Genomic DNA, 16,609 nt, shown 5'->3' with positions numbered 1-16,609 from the left:
TAATTTCTTAAATTTATTCATTTGATGATTCCAGTAAATATTCTAATTAATTAATCAATAATTAAAAGAGAGCATCAATATATTATAGAGGATGAAAGGAAATAAATATTAATTAATTAATAAATTGACTACTCTATATAAAAATCTAACTTTGTAGATTAGTAAGTGCTAAAAATAGAAAACTCTTCAAATTAAAAAGTAAAATTTAGAAGTAAGGATGCTCGCTTTATTTGAATTTATTTATATCAAATTTCAATGAGTAATTAAGTTAATAAGATTATTTTAATAGAATACTAGCAAAGAAAACAAATTAAAGGAAATGAAAATAAAACTATCGAAAACTTATAAAAAGTTTTTAAAGAGTGGGTAGGTCATAAATATCTTAAACATATTTTTGTCCAAATTAGTAAAAATTTAAAATAAGATATGACGATCTTTTATCAATAAATTCAAACCAAGTATATATATTAATTATAATTTTACTAGTTAAGTTAATAATCAATGAACTTTTATATTATATATCTATATATTTACTTGTTTAAAAAAAATGATTGTCTAAACAAGAAATAAAAATTTTATACAAAAAAAGGAAATCCACAGTTTATTTGAATTAAGTTTGTGCAAAAATAGATAAAAAGCAGAGTTAGTTTACTGGGAATTATTTAGAAATTGAAAGCATTTAAACAATCAATTAATGAAAGTCTGTAAAACCCAATCAATTAAATAAATAAAGCCTAACTTAAACTAAATCAAAAAAGGGCTCATGAAAATTCTAAATTACCAAGAAAAAATGACATGTAAAATTGAATGAAAATAAATAGAAATTAGTGAAAAAATATGGAATTAATGAAACAGTTTATACTATAAATACATGCCAAAATTAAAATAGAACATAAAGTTGACAGTAAACAAATAAAATAATGCTGACTGGATGGTTAGTTTCTGTAATTACAATCGAATAAGTAATAAAACAATGATAAAAATGAATATTAATAGGAAAGTATACATTTGTGAATGAATGCGCTAAAGTTGTATTTTTTATAACAAATGAATGATAAGTGGGCTTATTTTGTTAGATAGAAAGTTAAAAATTTTACTTAAAATATGATTAAAATCAAAAGTAAATTTTTTGAAGAACATAAGAAGAAAGGCGATGGTAAGGTTTATAAAAAATATTATTAAATTAAATTATAAAGACCTAGAGAAATAACTCATCTGAAGGATCATTGAAAAGATTATAAATTAATTAGAAAAGCAAAAGAAAGAAAGAAATTAGTTAATTAAGCAACGAAAAGAAAGAAGATATAAAAACAAGCAAAAACAATTAAACAAAAAGTAAAAAAATAAAGAAAGAAAATAAATATATAGCTAGCTAAAACGTGGTTGCTTTATGGGCAGTAGGAAAAAGCAGCAGCTACTTAACATAAAAATACCCTAAAATAAAAACAAGCTCTAGAACTACACCCATATCGCAAATATTATTGACAACGTCTACCTTTCAGGTAAATTTTACCTTCACTTGTTTTGGATAATTTAAAGCTTTTAATATAGTTATTTATTAATTATTTTTGCTAGCTTGCTTTCTATTTTGCACACAAATTTCTTTGCTTGCCAAAAAAATATTATTTAATTTAATTTTTCTGAGGTTTTTGCCTCTAATAAATAATATCGCTTCATTAGCACTAATTATCATTTTCGAATTCTCATCCAGGTGTTTCTCAGCAGATCCTCTCAAATTTTATAGGTTTTTATTCTTCCTTTAATCCAAGGAGATTGAATATTAAAACTTTTTAGAATTTTTGAGAGGCCATCATGAGCCAATTAGCGGAATCAAAATTTATCAAAATACTTATTTACTTGAATAGACTTTTAATATTTTCTACTACTTATGATTTTTTTAGCTAGCTGGTAGAAAAATTTCTATCAAATAAATTCTATTTATAATATTTTCTAACTTAATACTAATAAAGACTATTTTTAAATTCGAAACATTACAATCAAATTTCACTTCTAAAAATCTCTTTACAACCTCATATTTTTTAAATTTATTTGTAAATCTGATTTTCAACTAAATTTGCATCATATTAGAATCACACCTTATTTTCTAAGCTTAAAAAAATTATTTCAACAACCAAACATATAACAAAAAATAAAATGCATGATTTTATTAACTTTGAAAAATGATAATCCTGCAAATATCATTCATTCATTTATTTACTATTTCCATAAAAAAATTGATTTGAAAGCAGAGTTGAATTACTTAATAACTCGCTTGAATTCAATTATTCAGCCCAATATATAGTTGGAAAGAATAGAAGAAGAAATTAAAAGCAAATTATATTTAAACTTGTGCTAATTTTTTATGTAGCTATGAAAATGCAACTAAATTTTTAAAGATTCTAACATTTTTACAATTTTTTAATGCAGTTAATAAGGTAGATTTTTATATTTTCTGATTAAAAATAGACTACAATACAGCCCAGGATTTCCAAGTCTTAACGCTCTTCAAAATCACTCACATAATCAACTGTTCACCATAAAATTGTATAAACAATTTTGGAAACAAAATTTAGTACTTAAATGTAGAAATTCTTGATGAATGGGAAGCCAACTTGATAGAAAATCTTGATGCGATTTTTAAGTTTATATAAAAGTCATAAAGACAAAACGGTCGAATACTTATTCACTGCTATCGAGTAAAAAATTACATAAAAATAAAATAATTTTGCTACAGTTTTATCATCATCATCATCATTTATTTATTTAATTGTATTACTTTAACTAATAATAAATAAATGATAGGAATTTGTTGTATATAAACAAATTTCCATTAATAAATAGCTGGTAAATTTGAATACGCATACATTTTGATAATTAACTTTTAAAAAGTACATTCTTAGGAATATACCATTAGCCATTTATTTCCATTTTGAAGAAGTCATATTTTATGTATTTAAAAAGCAAGGATAATTAATGATAGTATAAAAGTTATTTAATTAAATAAGCGAGATAAGCACTTAAAAATATAATTAACCTATAATTTAATTATCCAAATACGTTCTAAAAATAGTTTTTAGCTTTTGATTTTAACTCATATTCAAGCATGAGTAATTAGCATTTCAATTGCACTTGTTAATCAATTACTAGTACTTGAGAAAAAACTATAAAAAGAGCATTCAAAAATTTTAAAAATAAAATGTACCAAACCAAACAAAATATTCTCAAAGAGTTTTTAACATATTTTAAAGATTTTTTTACTCTCTAAAAGTATAAAAGGATGATTAAAATAATTTTAAAAAATCTATTAAGTAAAATTAACTCTTAGAAATATAATTAACTTTTATTTAGTTTGCAAAATGTGTTCTAAAAATAGTTCATAGCTTTTCGTTCTTACTTATAATTATATTTCAAAAGCGAGAATAAGCAGTATTTTACTCCTGTTAATAAATTACTAGCAAGTGAGAATAAAATATAAAAAGAACATTCAATATTTTTAAAATTAAATGTCCCAAACCAAACAAAAAAATTTTCAAAGAATTTCTAATATATTTTTAAGATTTTTTCAATATCTAAATCGTAGCATTAAATTAAAAAAATAAAATCTAAACATTCTTCTTAAAGATTGTTTCTTTATTTAAAAGGGAATATCGAGAAGTCCTTCTGTAGTTATAGCTTATATTATAAAAAATCTAAACATCAATGAGAACTAAGCTTTGAAATACTGCAAGTCTAGATATCAGTAAGCAGAACCAAATGCTTCCTTTATGATATAGTTACAATCATATTATAAATAATAGCAAGATAACTAGAAACTATTTTTAAAGCAACAGCAATAACAATAACAACAGTAATTCCAAGAAATATAGAAACTTAACAATGTGAACAGTCACGAAATTAAATAAATTGACTAAAATTAATAATAATAACTTTATATTTAAAGAAATCTTACTAATAATCCTCTTAATTAGTAAGAGAATCAATTTTATTAAAGCAGTCCCTTTAATTTACTGCATTTTTAATAAAATAAATCGCTATTTTAAAATGTTGAGTAATCTTGCTTGATTTCACTACAAAACTCCACTATTAGCAATTCTAATATAGCTTAATAGTAAAATATTTAGGATCCTATTTTAAATGGGTGGAATGTTTCCAAAAACAATCAAGACTATCAAATCAATTTAAATAAAATTTCAAGTCAAAAAAATGACTTTCGAATATCTAAAAATGACGATTAGTTAAACAATAACAATTGCTTATAGATTAATAAATACCCTGAATTACTCATTCCCTAAGAAGAACATCTCAGCAGTTTAGAGTGCTAAAATTAAAATAACAACTAATAAAATTTATCCTTAAACAAACCTTTAAAATCCCCATCAAATTACAACCATATTAATTATGTTAAGGGAAAAACACAGATAGAATAATTTTCTGACTAAAACTTAGACAATATTTAAACTCACTGGGATCATCTTTCATATAATTGCTAATCACATATGGATTTAAATTATAGGCATACTTTTTCTGCTAGCTGCCAAGACTATTCTTAGTTGGTGTTAAATAGTAATGAAGGCAATTAATCCAAGTTTTTTAGGCACTCTTATCATGGCGATATCAACTCTATGAATAGCTACTTAATCTAAACTCAATCCAATTCTGCACACTCATAACCTCTCCAATAAAATATTAGCGAGGAAACTAATACAACAAAATAAGATCCTCAAAACTAGGTAGAAATAAAAAAGAATAACATTCTAATTCATTCAAACGAAGAACTTGATAGCAACTGTAGTATCTATGCCTAAAGCGATAAATGCAGCAAATAATAAAAAATAATTTCTGAAAATCAAACATAAAATAACCAAAATGGATTTCAATCAGACTCGTTTGCTAGCGAAAAATCTTATATTGAGAACAACTCAATAAACTAACAAAGAGAACTCAGAAACAGTAACCAATCCAACATGAGCACAACCAATAACAATGAAACATCTTTTTGCTCTATAAATCATGAAAAAAAATATTACAACGACTACTTTTATGATGATGTTGATGAAACACTCTTTGGTTCATGGCCTCAAAAAAAAATAAGTAATTTCTTATTTTCAAAATATTTATTTTCTCTTTATTTATTAAAACACATTTTTTGAATTAAAATAAAATATTCAAATAAAAAATAACAACATTTTAAATAAATAGGACTAGAGCAACACTGAAATTAATTTTCCATACTGAAAAAACATAACTAACTCTATCTTTCAAACATAAACATTAATTTAAAAAATTTTATTACAAAATGATAAAGCATTTAACAACTATTTATTATATAAAAAATGAAACTATTTTAAAAATTATTTTAAATTAACTAAACATATAACTAACTAACTAACTTTATTAAAATATTTATATTTTAGATTAAATCTATGTAATTATTATATATTTATTTTATAATTAAAAACCACTTCCATCCATTCATATATATATCTTTACTTAACATTATCCAAAAAATCTTTAATTTATTTTAAATTTAATTCAATTTAAAATTCTCTTGCATAAAAATTGTTACAAAATTAAAAATGATTGATTGAATATTTTTTAGTTAATCAAATACAAAAATTATAAGAATATTTATTTGTGATTAATGCTAAAATTTAACTATATAAATCCACATCATATCATTTAATTTTTAGTAACTACATGATTAAACTAAAATGAACAAATTATATTACCAAAAAAAACTAACGAAATAATAATTATTTTAATTTTGTTAAAATCAAATAAATATTATTACATTTATCCTTCCTCTGATAATTATGAGCTAAAAAAAATTTTCCCTAAATATTTTGATAGAGAATGAAGGAGGATAATTGTGAAAAGTTGAGCATAAAATTTTAAAATATATAATTTCAGTACATTTTTATTGTATAGTCTATTTATTATCTGTCACATATTTTATTTATACTTTCCTTAGAAAAAGAATCAATTACCAACCCTATATTTTGATTTTACCTTATTATTTTAATCAGGGATAAATAAATCAATTTGATTTTATATTTAATGATATCTCAAAAATAATCATAACTAATTTTAAAGCATTCATTGTTTTAACCTTATGAAAGTAAAATAATTGATTTAAACATTATTAATAATACTAAAATAAGTAATATATTTAACTATTTACTTTAATCAAAATATGATGATAAAAATCTTTTAGTTTACTATAAAATAAATAAAATTTAAAATTGTTAATAAATGAAACATTTGATTTAATTCGATTAAGATAGTTATAATTAACATACTTTTAACTAAAATAAAATATTATTAGATTTAAAAAGTTTAACAATATTTAATGACATTAGATAATCCGATTTATGTAAATACACATGGCAATAATACTAATAAATGCAAAAAAGATAATAACCTCTACAAATAACACTTGATTAGTGTAAAAATATATTTACTAATTTATTAAATTAAAATGGATAAATCAAAGAGTTATTAATTAGTTTAGATAAATCTTCTTTTTACACTAAATAACATCACAAATAATAGTCTGCGTAACTAAATGTATGTCATTTTTTAAATTTTAACTAAATTCTAACCATAAATAAATACAAGTATTGCATTAAATCTTAAACAGTATGTATAATTAAATCTTAAACAGAATTTTAAAATTAAATAATAAATAAGTCATAAACATTGTATTCTAAATTAAATAATAAATAAATCATAACCATTAAACATAATCAAACATTTAAATAAGAATTGAGATTAATCATTTCGTTTATAATAATTTTTATAGACATTTATTACTTTTTTGTTTTATTTATTAAAATGCAAAATCAATTAAACGATAAGCAATCAAATATTATTTACCAAAATTTATTTTTGCTTCTAGTTTAAAAAAAATAAATAATGCTAAAAAGATTTATAATTTATATTTTATATATTATGTTGTTGTATTTCATAAATCATACAATTTAAAGTTAATCTTGAAATATTCGATTCTTGCTTATTTTTGTAAAATATTATTTATTTCTATAAACTATCATCCTCATTTTTATATTATGACTGTATATTATATTTAAAAATCAATTTTATTTACTTATGAATAGTTAAATAATTTGCTTATTTGAAATAAAATTGGGATAGAAAGAATAAAGAAGATTAAATAAGTGTTAATGGATCTCTTGCAAAACATGAAATATAAAAAACCTTAATTATATGCTTTAATTTTAAAATTATACTTAAGTACTGTGAAATAATTTTCTTAATTACTTTAAATTCTTCCTATAGAAAATGGAAAAAATTATTGAAATATTGATTAATTAATAATGAAGAAGAATATTATTGATTGGCAAAAAAGATCTTTTCATTATTTTATTCAATATATCTCTTTTGTGGGAAATTATGATACCTTCCATTTTTTTATTTCTCAATTCTATTTTGACTTAATGATCTTTTCTTTGCCATCTTAACTTTCAAATTTTATTTAAAATATTTCTTCTAATTCATTTAAAACTTGCCTCAATTAAAATTCATCATCTTTATAATTATCATTTACAAATTTTGCCAATTTTATGAATTTATGCTTTTTTCTTTTAATTTTATTCTATTTATTTATTATTTCTTGTTTTTTATCTTCATTTTCTATTATTTATTATAAATCAATCAATTCATCAATCTTTTATGAAATTTCTTCATCATTTTAAAAAAATTGATTTTTAATGTTTTTTAAATTTTCTGTTAGCCCTTTATAATTGTGGTTAAAATTTTAATGTGATCTCATTTAATCATATTTATATTGAATTATAATCTTAAAAAATATAAGTAAATTCTGAAAGTCCTTTTTTGAAATACCTTCTTCATTTTTTAGTTTTTGGTATTTGTAAAGAGCTTAACTGAAAATGGTGATAAAAGAGTTACTATCTCTTTCAAAATAATCTACGAAATTACGAAAATATATTTATTTTGATTTTATATTCGTGTTTTCATCTTCAAATTAGTATTATGTGCAATTTACAGCTTGCATAAACTCATTCATGCAATTGAGAGTTATTTAAATGATTTCTTCAATATTAGTTTCAATATTATCCTCATTCAATGGGAATTCAATGATTTTACATAGTTGATTTAGTTCCTATTAAATTTATCCTTAAAATTTCAAACAATAAACAGCCATTTCCATAATATTTTCATATTTCCTTTTTTCATCTTCCGACATTATTTCATCTTCCTCCGACATTTCATATTGCAACATTTCACCTTTTGCTGTAATTAATGCAATTTTTTATTTTTTTATTCTCTGATCTTTAATAATCTTTGTTTATTTTATAATAATATAATATTTAATTTTCCTCAATGTTAAAATGATGAGGCGATGAATGAATTTTTTTATTTTCTTATTCTCTGATCTTTAAAAATCTTTGTTTATTTTATAATTATATTATATTAAATTTTCCTCACTAATATCTAAATAAGAAAAAGTTCAAAAGATGGACTTATAAAATAAATACCGTAAATCCTCATTAATTCTCACCAGCATAAATTTTCACCATATTTTCTGAATATTTATAAATTTTACAAAAAAAAAAGTATAAATTTTTAAAAAATTATTCATGTAAATACTAATAATCACATTAAATATTCATTATTACATGTATTCACTAATTTATTCAATTATTAAATCATCAAATAAAATATCTTATATTTCAATTTAAAATTAATCATCATAAGGATATCTTATTTGTTATTATTTTTCTAAATATTTTTCTAAATTCTTTATTAAATCTTAAAATAAATCAAAAATATTTGAAGAAAGAAAGCCTATTGACAACTTATTTGTCATAGTTTTCATATTTTACCAACCAGACTGAGAAAAATCAATTTAACATTTATTGTTAAACTCTTTTTATAAGTTTTTTATACAAGCTTCTTTTTGTTTATTATATAATAAAAAAATGTAAAAATTGTTAATAAATTAAATATTTGATTTAATTTGATAGAAAGAATATGTTTAAATGGAAATAAATAATTTTAAAGTATTTAATAGTGTTAAGATTGTTATAATTAACATACTTTTAACTAAAATAAATGTAAAACTTGTAAATAAGAATGTAAAAAATAAGATGACTAAAATGAGATTATTAATAATAAAGTATAAATTAAATAGTATCAATTCTTTGAAAAAGAATGATGATATATTTAAAAATAAATTGATAAATATTGTGATAAGTTAGAATAGGAAATAAAAGAAAGATTAATAAAGATATTTATCTTATTTTTATTGGTAATTAGATTTCTGTTTATAACAAATGATGCTAAAACAATAAATTTTTTTAAAAATTGTAAATAAATACATTATCAAAATGCAAACAATATTTTGAAAAAGATAAAAAATCTCAAAAAATAACACTTGATTAGTATAAATATATATTTATTAGTTGATTAAATTAATATAGATAAATCATATAATTTTTAATAATTATAGATAAATCTTCCTTTTACACAAAATAACATGACAAACAATAATCTGGATAACTAACTGTATGTCATTTTTTAAATTTTAATTAAAATCTAACCATAAATAAATACAAGTATTGTATTAAATCTTAAATAATATGTAAAATTAAATTCTAAATAATATTTTAAAATTAAATCATAAATAAATAAATCATAAACATTGTATTTTAAATTAAATAATAAATAAATCTTAATCTTTAAACATAATCAAATGTTTAAATAAGAATAGAGATTAATCATTTTGTTTTTTATAATTTATATAGACATTTATTCTATTTTTGTTTTATTTATTAAAATGCAAAATCAATTAAATGATAAACAATAAAATTTAAAGCTTTTTATAGATAATTTATAAAAATTTATTTATTGTTTCTAGTTTAAAAAAATAAATAATACTAAAAAAATTTATATTTTATATATTATATTTTATGTTGTTGTATTTCGTAAATCATACAATTTAAATTTAAAATTAATCTTGAAATATTTGATTCTTATTTATTTTTGTAAAATATTATTTATCATATTATGACTGTATATTATATTTAAAAATCAATTCTATTTACTTAAGAATAATTAAATAATTAGTTTATTTGAAATAAAATTGGAAATAGAAAGAATAAAAAAGATTGAATTATTTTAAAATAAGTGTGAAAGAATTGATCTATTGCAAAACATGAAATATAAAAAAACTTTAATATAATTCTAATTTAAAAAATAAACTTAAATGCTGTGAAATAATTTCCTTAATTAATTTAAATTTTTCCTTGCTTTAAATAGAGCTCACTTTTTTGCAAATCAAGAATATTCTTCTTCATTATTATTCATCAATAATTATTTCATCAATTTCATCAATTATCTTTTCATTTTATATCTTTTCTTTATTTTATTCAATATCTCTTTCGTGGGAAATTGTGATACCTTCCATATGTTCACTTCTCAATTCTATATTGACTTAATGATCTTAGCCATTTTAACTTTAAATTTTTAATTAAAATATTTCTTCCAATTAATTAAAAAATTGCCTCAATTATAATTCATCACCTTTAGAATTATCATTTATCATTTTTGCCCAAAAAATCAATTAATGCTATGCTCTTTCAATTTCATTCTATTTATTTATTCTTTCTTCTTCTTTATCATAATTTTCAATTATTTATTGATAATCAATCAATTGTTTAATCTTTTATGAAGTTTCTTCATCATTATTAAAAAATTCATTTTAAATGGCTTTTACATTTTCTATTAACTCTTTATAATTGTGATGAAATCCTTAACGTTATGACATTTAACCATAATTTTCTTGAATTATAACCTTAAAAAATATAAGTAAATTCTGAAAGTCATTTTTTGAAATACCATCTTCTTTTTTTAATTTTTGGTATTTGAGAAGCTCTTAACTGAAAGTGGTAATAAAAGAATTACTATTTCTTTCAAAAAATTCTTCAAAATCTAAAAAATAGAAACTTTTCGATTCTATATTCTTGTTTTCATCTTCAAATAAGTATTATGTGTATTATATAGCTGACATAAACTATTTCATGCAAAATAGAGCACTTTAAATAATCTATTCAATATTAGTTTCAATTTTTTCTTCCTTCAATGGGAATTATATGATTTAATAGAGATGATTTACTTCCTGTTATATTAAATCTAAATACTGGTAACAGTATTAATGAGTTTTCTGAAAATGTAATTATTTCCTTTTTTATTCTTCTTGTTCCGACATTTCAGAATATTTAGGCAATTTCTTTATTTTCTTTATTTTCCTATTCTCTGATCTTTAAAAATTTTTGTTTATTTTATAATTATATATAAAATATTTAATTTTCTTCACTGATATCTAAATAAAAAAAAGTTCAAAAGATGAATGAACAAATAATATTAATATTTTTATATTTTTAAAATTTGTTCATTAGATAGAATGAATGAATTTATAATTAATCATAAAAAAATTATATTATAGAGTGAAAATATCCTCTTAGTAAGCAATTATTTATAAAAATAAATTGGTATAAATTCCATTTACTTCCTTTTAAATTAAATCTTCATATTAGTAACAATATTAATTAATTTTCATAAAATTTAATTATTTCCTTTCTTCTTGTTCAGACATTTCAGCATATTGCGGCAATTAATGCATTTCTTTATTTTCTTATTTTCTGATCTTTAAATAATTTTTGTTGATGTTATAATTATAAATCTAATATTTAATTTTTATCACTAATATCTAAATAAGAAAAATTTAAAATAATGTACAAATAATATTAATATTTTTATATTTTTAAATTTTATTTTTTCTTTAATTAAAATGAATGGATTTACAATTAGTTATAAAAATAAATTATATTGAAGAGTGAAAATATCCTATTAGTAAGCTTCTACTAATCAAAAAAAATTGGTATAAAGTCCATGTTTTTACTAAATGCGATAATTTGAGCAAACATTTAACTTAAAGGAAATATATAAAAATTATGTGAAAAATTTTTGATGTTTTATCCAATCTTACTTATTTATTTAACCTCATAATTTACAAAATGAATGTATTTACCCAAGAAAATTTTTTTTAGTTTTGAAATTATAATGCTTAGAACTGATAGTAAGCTAAGGATCTAATTAGATTATTTAGCTAATAATGATTTTTGAGCTGATAAATGAAATTTATATTTTTCAAGATATCATATTGCTTACAAAATTTCTGAACAATTTGCTTTGATATATTAATGAAGCAAACAACATATCTTACAAATAAATTCTTTAATTTTTATTACCTAATCAATAGTTTATGGCAAATGATATAATCAAAAACATTATGTAAGATTAATTATTTTAGTTAGATTATTATTTTGAAATCAAACTTAAACTTGCCCAAACTATTTTATTTATTTCATATTATGATAAATAAATTTTAATTTTCTTGGTATGAAAAACAAAACATCATATCTTTAAATAATAAATTATATAATATCTATATTAAGAATTTATTTTATTACTTTTTATAATACATTCGAAAAAAAAATAAGTAAGAATATAACACAAAACTAAAATAAGATAGATAAAATAAATAAATTAATAAGCTAATTAATTACCTGTAAAATATTATTATTATCTAGGTTCAAAATATTTTAATACAAAATGAATAAATAAAAATAAAAGAGCTACCACATATTACTTTTAAGAAATCAATTGAATTTATAAATTATTTATTTATTTATTTTTACAAAAAGTAGAATAGACAAAAAGAAAATTAAAAGAAAAATGTTTAAATGATCCAAAAGAATTAATCAGAAAAATTTCTTAATATTAAAGTTTTTTATTTCCTAAATAGTAAAAGCATCTTATATAAAACTGTAAATAAAAATTCTATGAGAATCAAATTATTTTATTACTATAATTTAAAATTAATTATTCATTAAAGATATTTATTCCGTTAGTCATTCAAATATTAAATACCGTAAATCCACTTTATAAATCATCTACCATTTTTCCAATTTTATTAAATATAAATTCAGTTAAACAATAAGCAAAAAATCATGCAACCTACTCTATGTATATTATCTTTGGAAGGCAGAAGGTATATAAATACTCGTAATTAATAAGTATTATACTTTAATTAAAGTAAACTAAATAAGACTATTAAAATCTGGCAAATATAAATAATATTTCTATCATTAAATTTACAATTACTTTTAGTTTAAATAATATTTATTTATCTATAAAAGATAACATGGTTTTTTGAGTATTATGAAAGCTCAAATAAATTTTCAATAATACAAATTGTTAATATTATTTTTATTGTTCATAATTTAAAATTGTCAATGTCTTTAAATATTTCTAATTTATATTTTTAATCATTAATTTCTAGAAGTTTACAAATTTAATTAACTTCTAAAGTTTTAATTCGAGAAGATTTACAATTAAATTACTAAACATATTTTACTAATTGGTAAACTTATAATTCTATTAATCCACTAATTAGAGTTCAAATATATTATTATTGATCATAATTTAAAATTGTAAAAGTCTTTAATTTTTCTATTTTTTATTTTGAATTATTTACTTCTAGCAATTTACAAATTTTAATTTACTTCTTAATTTTTAATTCGAGAAGATTTACAATTAATTTACTTAACATTTTTTTACATATTGACAAATTTATAATTTGATTCATCTCTAAATTAGAAAAACCTAAACTTTTATTAAGTTCAAACAAAGGTATTAGCCAATATAATAAATTTTAAATAAATAAACAAACAAACAAAAAATAAACTAAAAAAATAAACATTTCGAATCTTTTAAAATGAAAGTCTTATTAATTTGCATTGCTGGTCTTTTATTACTATGTTCTGTAAATGCTATCAGTGACTAAGAAATAGCTGATAAAGATGCTTGTATTAAAAGCTTACCTAATCCTTGCTAAGATTCAGATACTGCATGTAAAACTGAGCTAAATAAAGTCACTACATGTTTTAAAGCAGTAGGTTAATACCCTACTTTTAAGGAATTAGCAGACAAAGTAAAATCTACTTGTAAATCTGACAATTCTTAAGTTCAAAAACAAATCGATGGAGTAGTTTCATGTCTTTCTTCAAGCATTATTGTATTTTATTTTCTTGCAGCTATCTTAGCTTTCATTTTCTGATGAAAATTTAAATAGAAATAATGTAAGTACTAATAATATTTTTAAGTTTTTACATATGTTTGTATTTAGTATAAATTTTGCATCTTTAAAAAATAAATATTTCACTTATTTATTTATCTATTTCTTAACATCCAACCAAACGAAATAATTTAAAATATAATTTAATAAATAACATTATTAAAATAAATTTTTTAACTTAATAAATTTGAATAAAATCTAACTTTTATTTCAATTAAAAATCAAATAATTTTTATTATTTGTTGAATATTATGTTGAAATTTACTTTTATTTCATAATTTAAGTATAGATATAAATATTATAGTTATTATTTACTGTTTTATTGATTAATTATACCTATTTTCATCAGCAAATTATTAAATGTATTCAGAATTCAAAGCATAAATAAACCATTTATTTTAATATTTTATTTAAAAACCTCAAATTTATTTAGTTTAATTATTAATAATAACATTTATATAGTAAATTGCTAAACACCAGTTCCCTTAGCTAAAAAACTTAAAAATGCTAAATCATATGTCATTTATGAGTTCAGGAATTAAACTTTTAAACAAATATTTAAATCAAATCTGTATTCCTGCTTACATATATATTTTTTTTTTTTTGTAAAAATCATTTTAAAGCATTTAAAATCAAAAATCTGATATTTAATTTTAATATTAAAAAAGCTTGTAATTAATTAATAAATACTTATTTATTTAGCGCGGTTTTTAAAGAAAACTTGAAGTTAATTAAATTAAACTAAATAAGCATCTATAGATAGATAAAGATAGATAATTAATTAATTAAAATGGACTAAAGCCAACAAAGTAATTAAATGGACTACGAGTATTAATACTCGTAAATTACTCTAATACCTGATAGGACAGAGCAACTGCTATAAAAGTATTTATACAATTCATAGCAGGATGATTAAAAAACAAAATAGATTGCACAGACACCTAACATAGGCAAAGGTTAAAATGAAAATAAACCAAATTTAGCAACTAAATAGACGAAAAGATAGTAAAGTGACAATTCTTAACTTTCTTCTCAGCTACCTCAGGATTTTTCAAATTTCAATGAGTCTCTTTAAAATAAAAAAAGCAAGGAGATATAAAGTTAAATGAGCTAAGACTCATAAGCAACAGTTAATTTAAAGTAGAGTAGACCTCTAAATGAATAATAATAATAAACATGGTAGCTAGGGGATATAGTTTTCACAAGAGATGATATCAAAGGCTGCTTCTCTGATAAATAAATTTTTAATTAAGCTAACATTTTTACACGTAAACATTTGAATGATTTATTTGAAGATTCAGATGATGAAGTTTAAGAAGAAGGACTGGTAACTCAAATACATAAGAGAAATATGTAAGATGTTTATGACATGACTCCAAAAGATAAAAAATTTACTTTCTTATGGAATGAATTCTTTATTAAACTAGAAAAATAAAAAATAAAAGAAAAAATCCCTATTAAAAGATCTGATATGTACGGATATATACAACAATTTATGGATGAAAATATACAAGAACTAATTAATCTTCATCCTTAATTCGTAATTCATCTTTTTACTATGTAAGACAATGGAATTCTAGATTCAGAGCAAATAGCTAGATGTCTTAAATATTTAAAAGACTACCCAGCTCAATAGGTTTCCTTCATGCAATCATAATGAAAATAAAAACAAAACAAAACCAAATCAAATCTAACTTTTTATTATAATTAAATATAAATAAAGGGGTTATTATAATCATAATACTTACATTTATAACCTCAATCTATTATATTTTGTTAAAAAACTGTGCTAATATATTCAAAATTGCTCTATACTAGCTAACATTTTTTAAAAACTTATTTCTAAAACAAAAAATTAAAATATGATATTTTAAATAAAATAAATCAGATAAAAAATAAACAAAGATAAAATATTTATAAAATGATAACAAAAAATAAGATATTAAGAATTATAAATGAAAGTAAAAAAAAATATTAATTATTACTTTTGTTAAGCATTAATCATTTTTATAAAATACTTTTGTTCAACTAATAAAAAAGAAAATGAATATGGAACAGTATTTATTTATTTATAAATAGTAGGGGATGGATAGACCTAAAAAATTTTGACTTATGTGAAAATATTTTTTTAATTTGGCTTGGCTTTATTAATTTCTTGCAAATTTAAATTTTTTTTTTTTCTTAATTAATTATAGAAATATGTATAAAATAACATTTATTTCTGTAAAATATTGAAAAAAAAATTTTAAATAAAAATAATTTTGAATTTAAATATTAAAACTAGAGTTAGCTATAAGTCTAATTAATCAAAAATTAAAATGAAAGAAAATTTATTTTTCGTTTGTTTATAATACTATAATTATTGAGTTGTTATAAAAACAAATTCATAGAAATGTTGAAAGCTTAATTCCTATCATCCAGTTGATAAAA

General features: G+C 19.8%; 5 protein-coding genes across 5 annotated transcripts; 3 read left to right on the top strand and 2 right to left on the bottom strand. All coding sequences in view use genetic code 6, as the record gives it.

Annotated features, from left to right (window-relative positions):
* Window positions 1-1,390: 1,390 nt before the first annotated feature.
* TTHERM_00672080 (dual specificity phosphatase domain protein) lies at window positions 1,391-5,150 on the top strand (the record flags this gene model as incomplete). The annotated part of the gene is made up of 3 exons (XM_001014985.2): window positions 1,391-1,502; window positions 2,467-2,696; window positions 3,642-5,150. 3 exons carry the CDS (start codon window positions 1,391-1,393, stop codon window positions 5,148-5,150), a joined length of 1,851 nt encoding a protein of 616 aa, XP_001014985.2.
* Window positions 5,151-7,435: 2,285 nt separating this feature from the next.
* TTHERM_00672070 (hypothetical protein) lies at window positions 7,436-8,260 on the bottom strand (the record flags this gene model as incomplete). The annotated part of the gene is made up of 1 exon (XM_001014984.3): window positions 7,436-8,260. The coding sequence occupies one exon, from the start codon at window positions 8,258-8,260 to the stop codon at window positions 7,436-7,438; it is 825 nt and encodes a 274-aa protein (XP_001014984.2).
* A 2,073-nt stretch (window positions 8,261-10,333) lies between these two features.
* On the bottom strand, window positions 10,334-10,807 carry TTHERM_00672060 (hypothetical protein; the record flags this gene model as incomplete). Its single annotated transcript, XM_001014983.4, has 1 exon — window positions 10,334-10,807. The coding sequence occupies one exon, from the start codon at window positions 10,805-10,807 to the stop codon at window positions 10,334-10,336; it is 474 nt and encodes a 157-aa protein (XP_001014983.4).
* A 3,012-nt stretch (window positions 10,808-13,819) lies between these two features.
* Window positions 13,820-14,161, top strand: TTHERM_00672050 (transmembrane protein, putative; the record flags this gene model as incomplete). The annotated part of the gene is made up of 1 exon (XM_001014982.1): window positions 13,820-14,161. One exon carries the CDS (start codon window positions 13,820-13,822, stop codon window positions 14,159-14,161), a length of 342 nt encoding a protein of 113 aa, XP_001014982.1.
* Window positions 14,162-14,870: 709 nt separating this feature from the next.
* On the top strand, window positions 14,871-15,839 carry TTHERM_00672040 (polycomb protein VEFS-box protein; the record flags this gene model as incomplete). The annotated part of the gene is made up of 1 exon (XM_001014981.2): window positions 14,871-15,839. Exon 1 carries the CDS (start codon window positions 14,970-14,972, stop codon window positions 15,837-15,839), a length of 870 nt encoding a protein of 289 aa, XP_001014981.1. The 5' UTR covers window positions 14,871-14,969.
* Window positions 15,840-16,609: the final 770 nt, after the last annotated feature.

This window comes from Tetrahymena thermophila, assembly GCF_000189635.1.
Source record: "Tetrahymena thermophila SB210 genomic scaffold scf_8254658, whole genome shotgun sequence".
Lineage (NCBI taxonomy): Eukaryota > Ciliophora > Oligohymenophorea > Hymenostomatida > Tetrahymenidae > Tetrahymena > Tetrahymena thermophila.
This window is presented reverse-complemented; position numbering and strand designations above follow the sequence as displayed.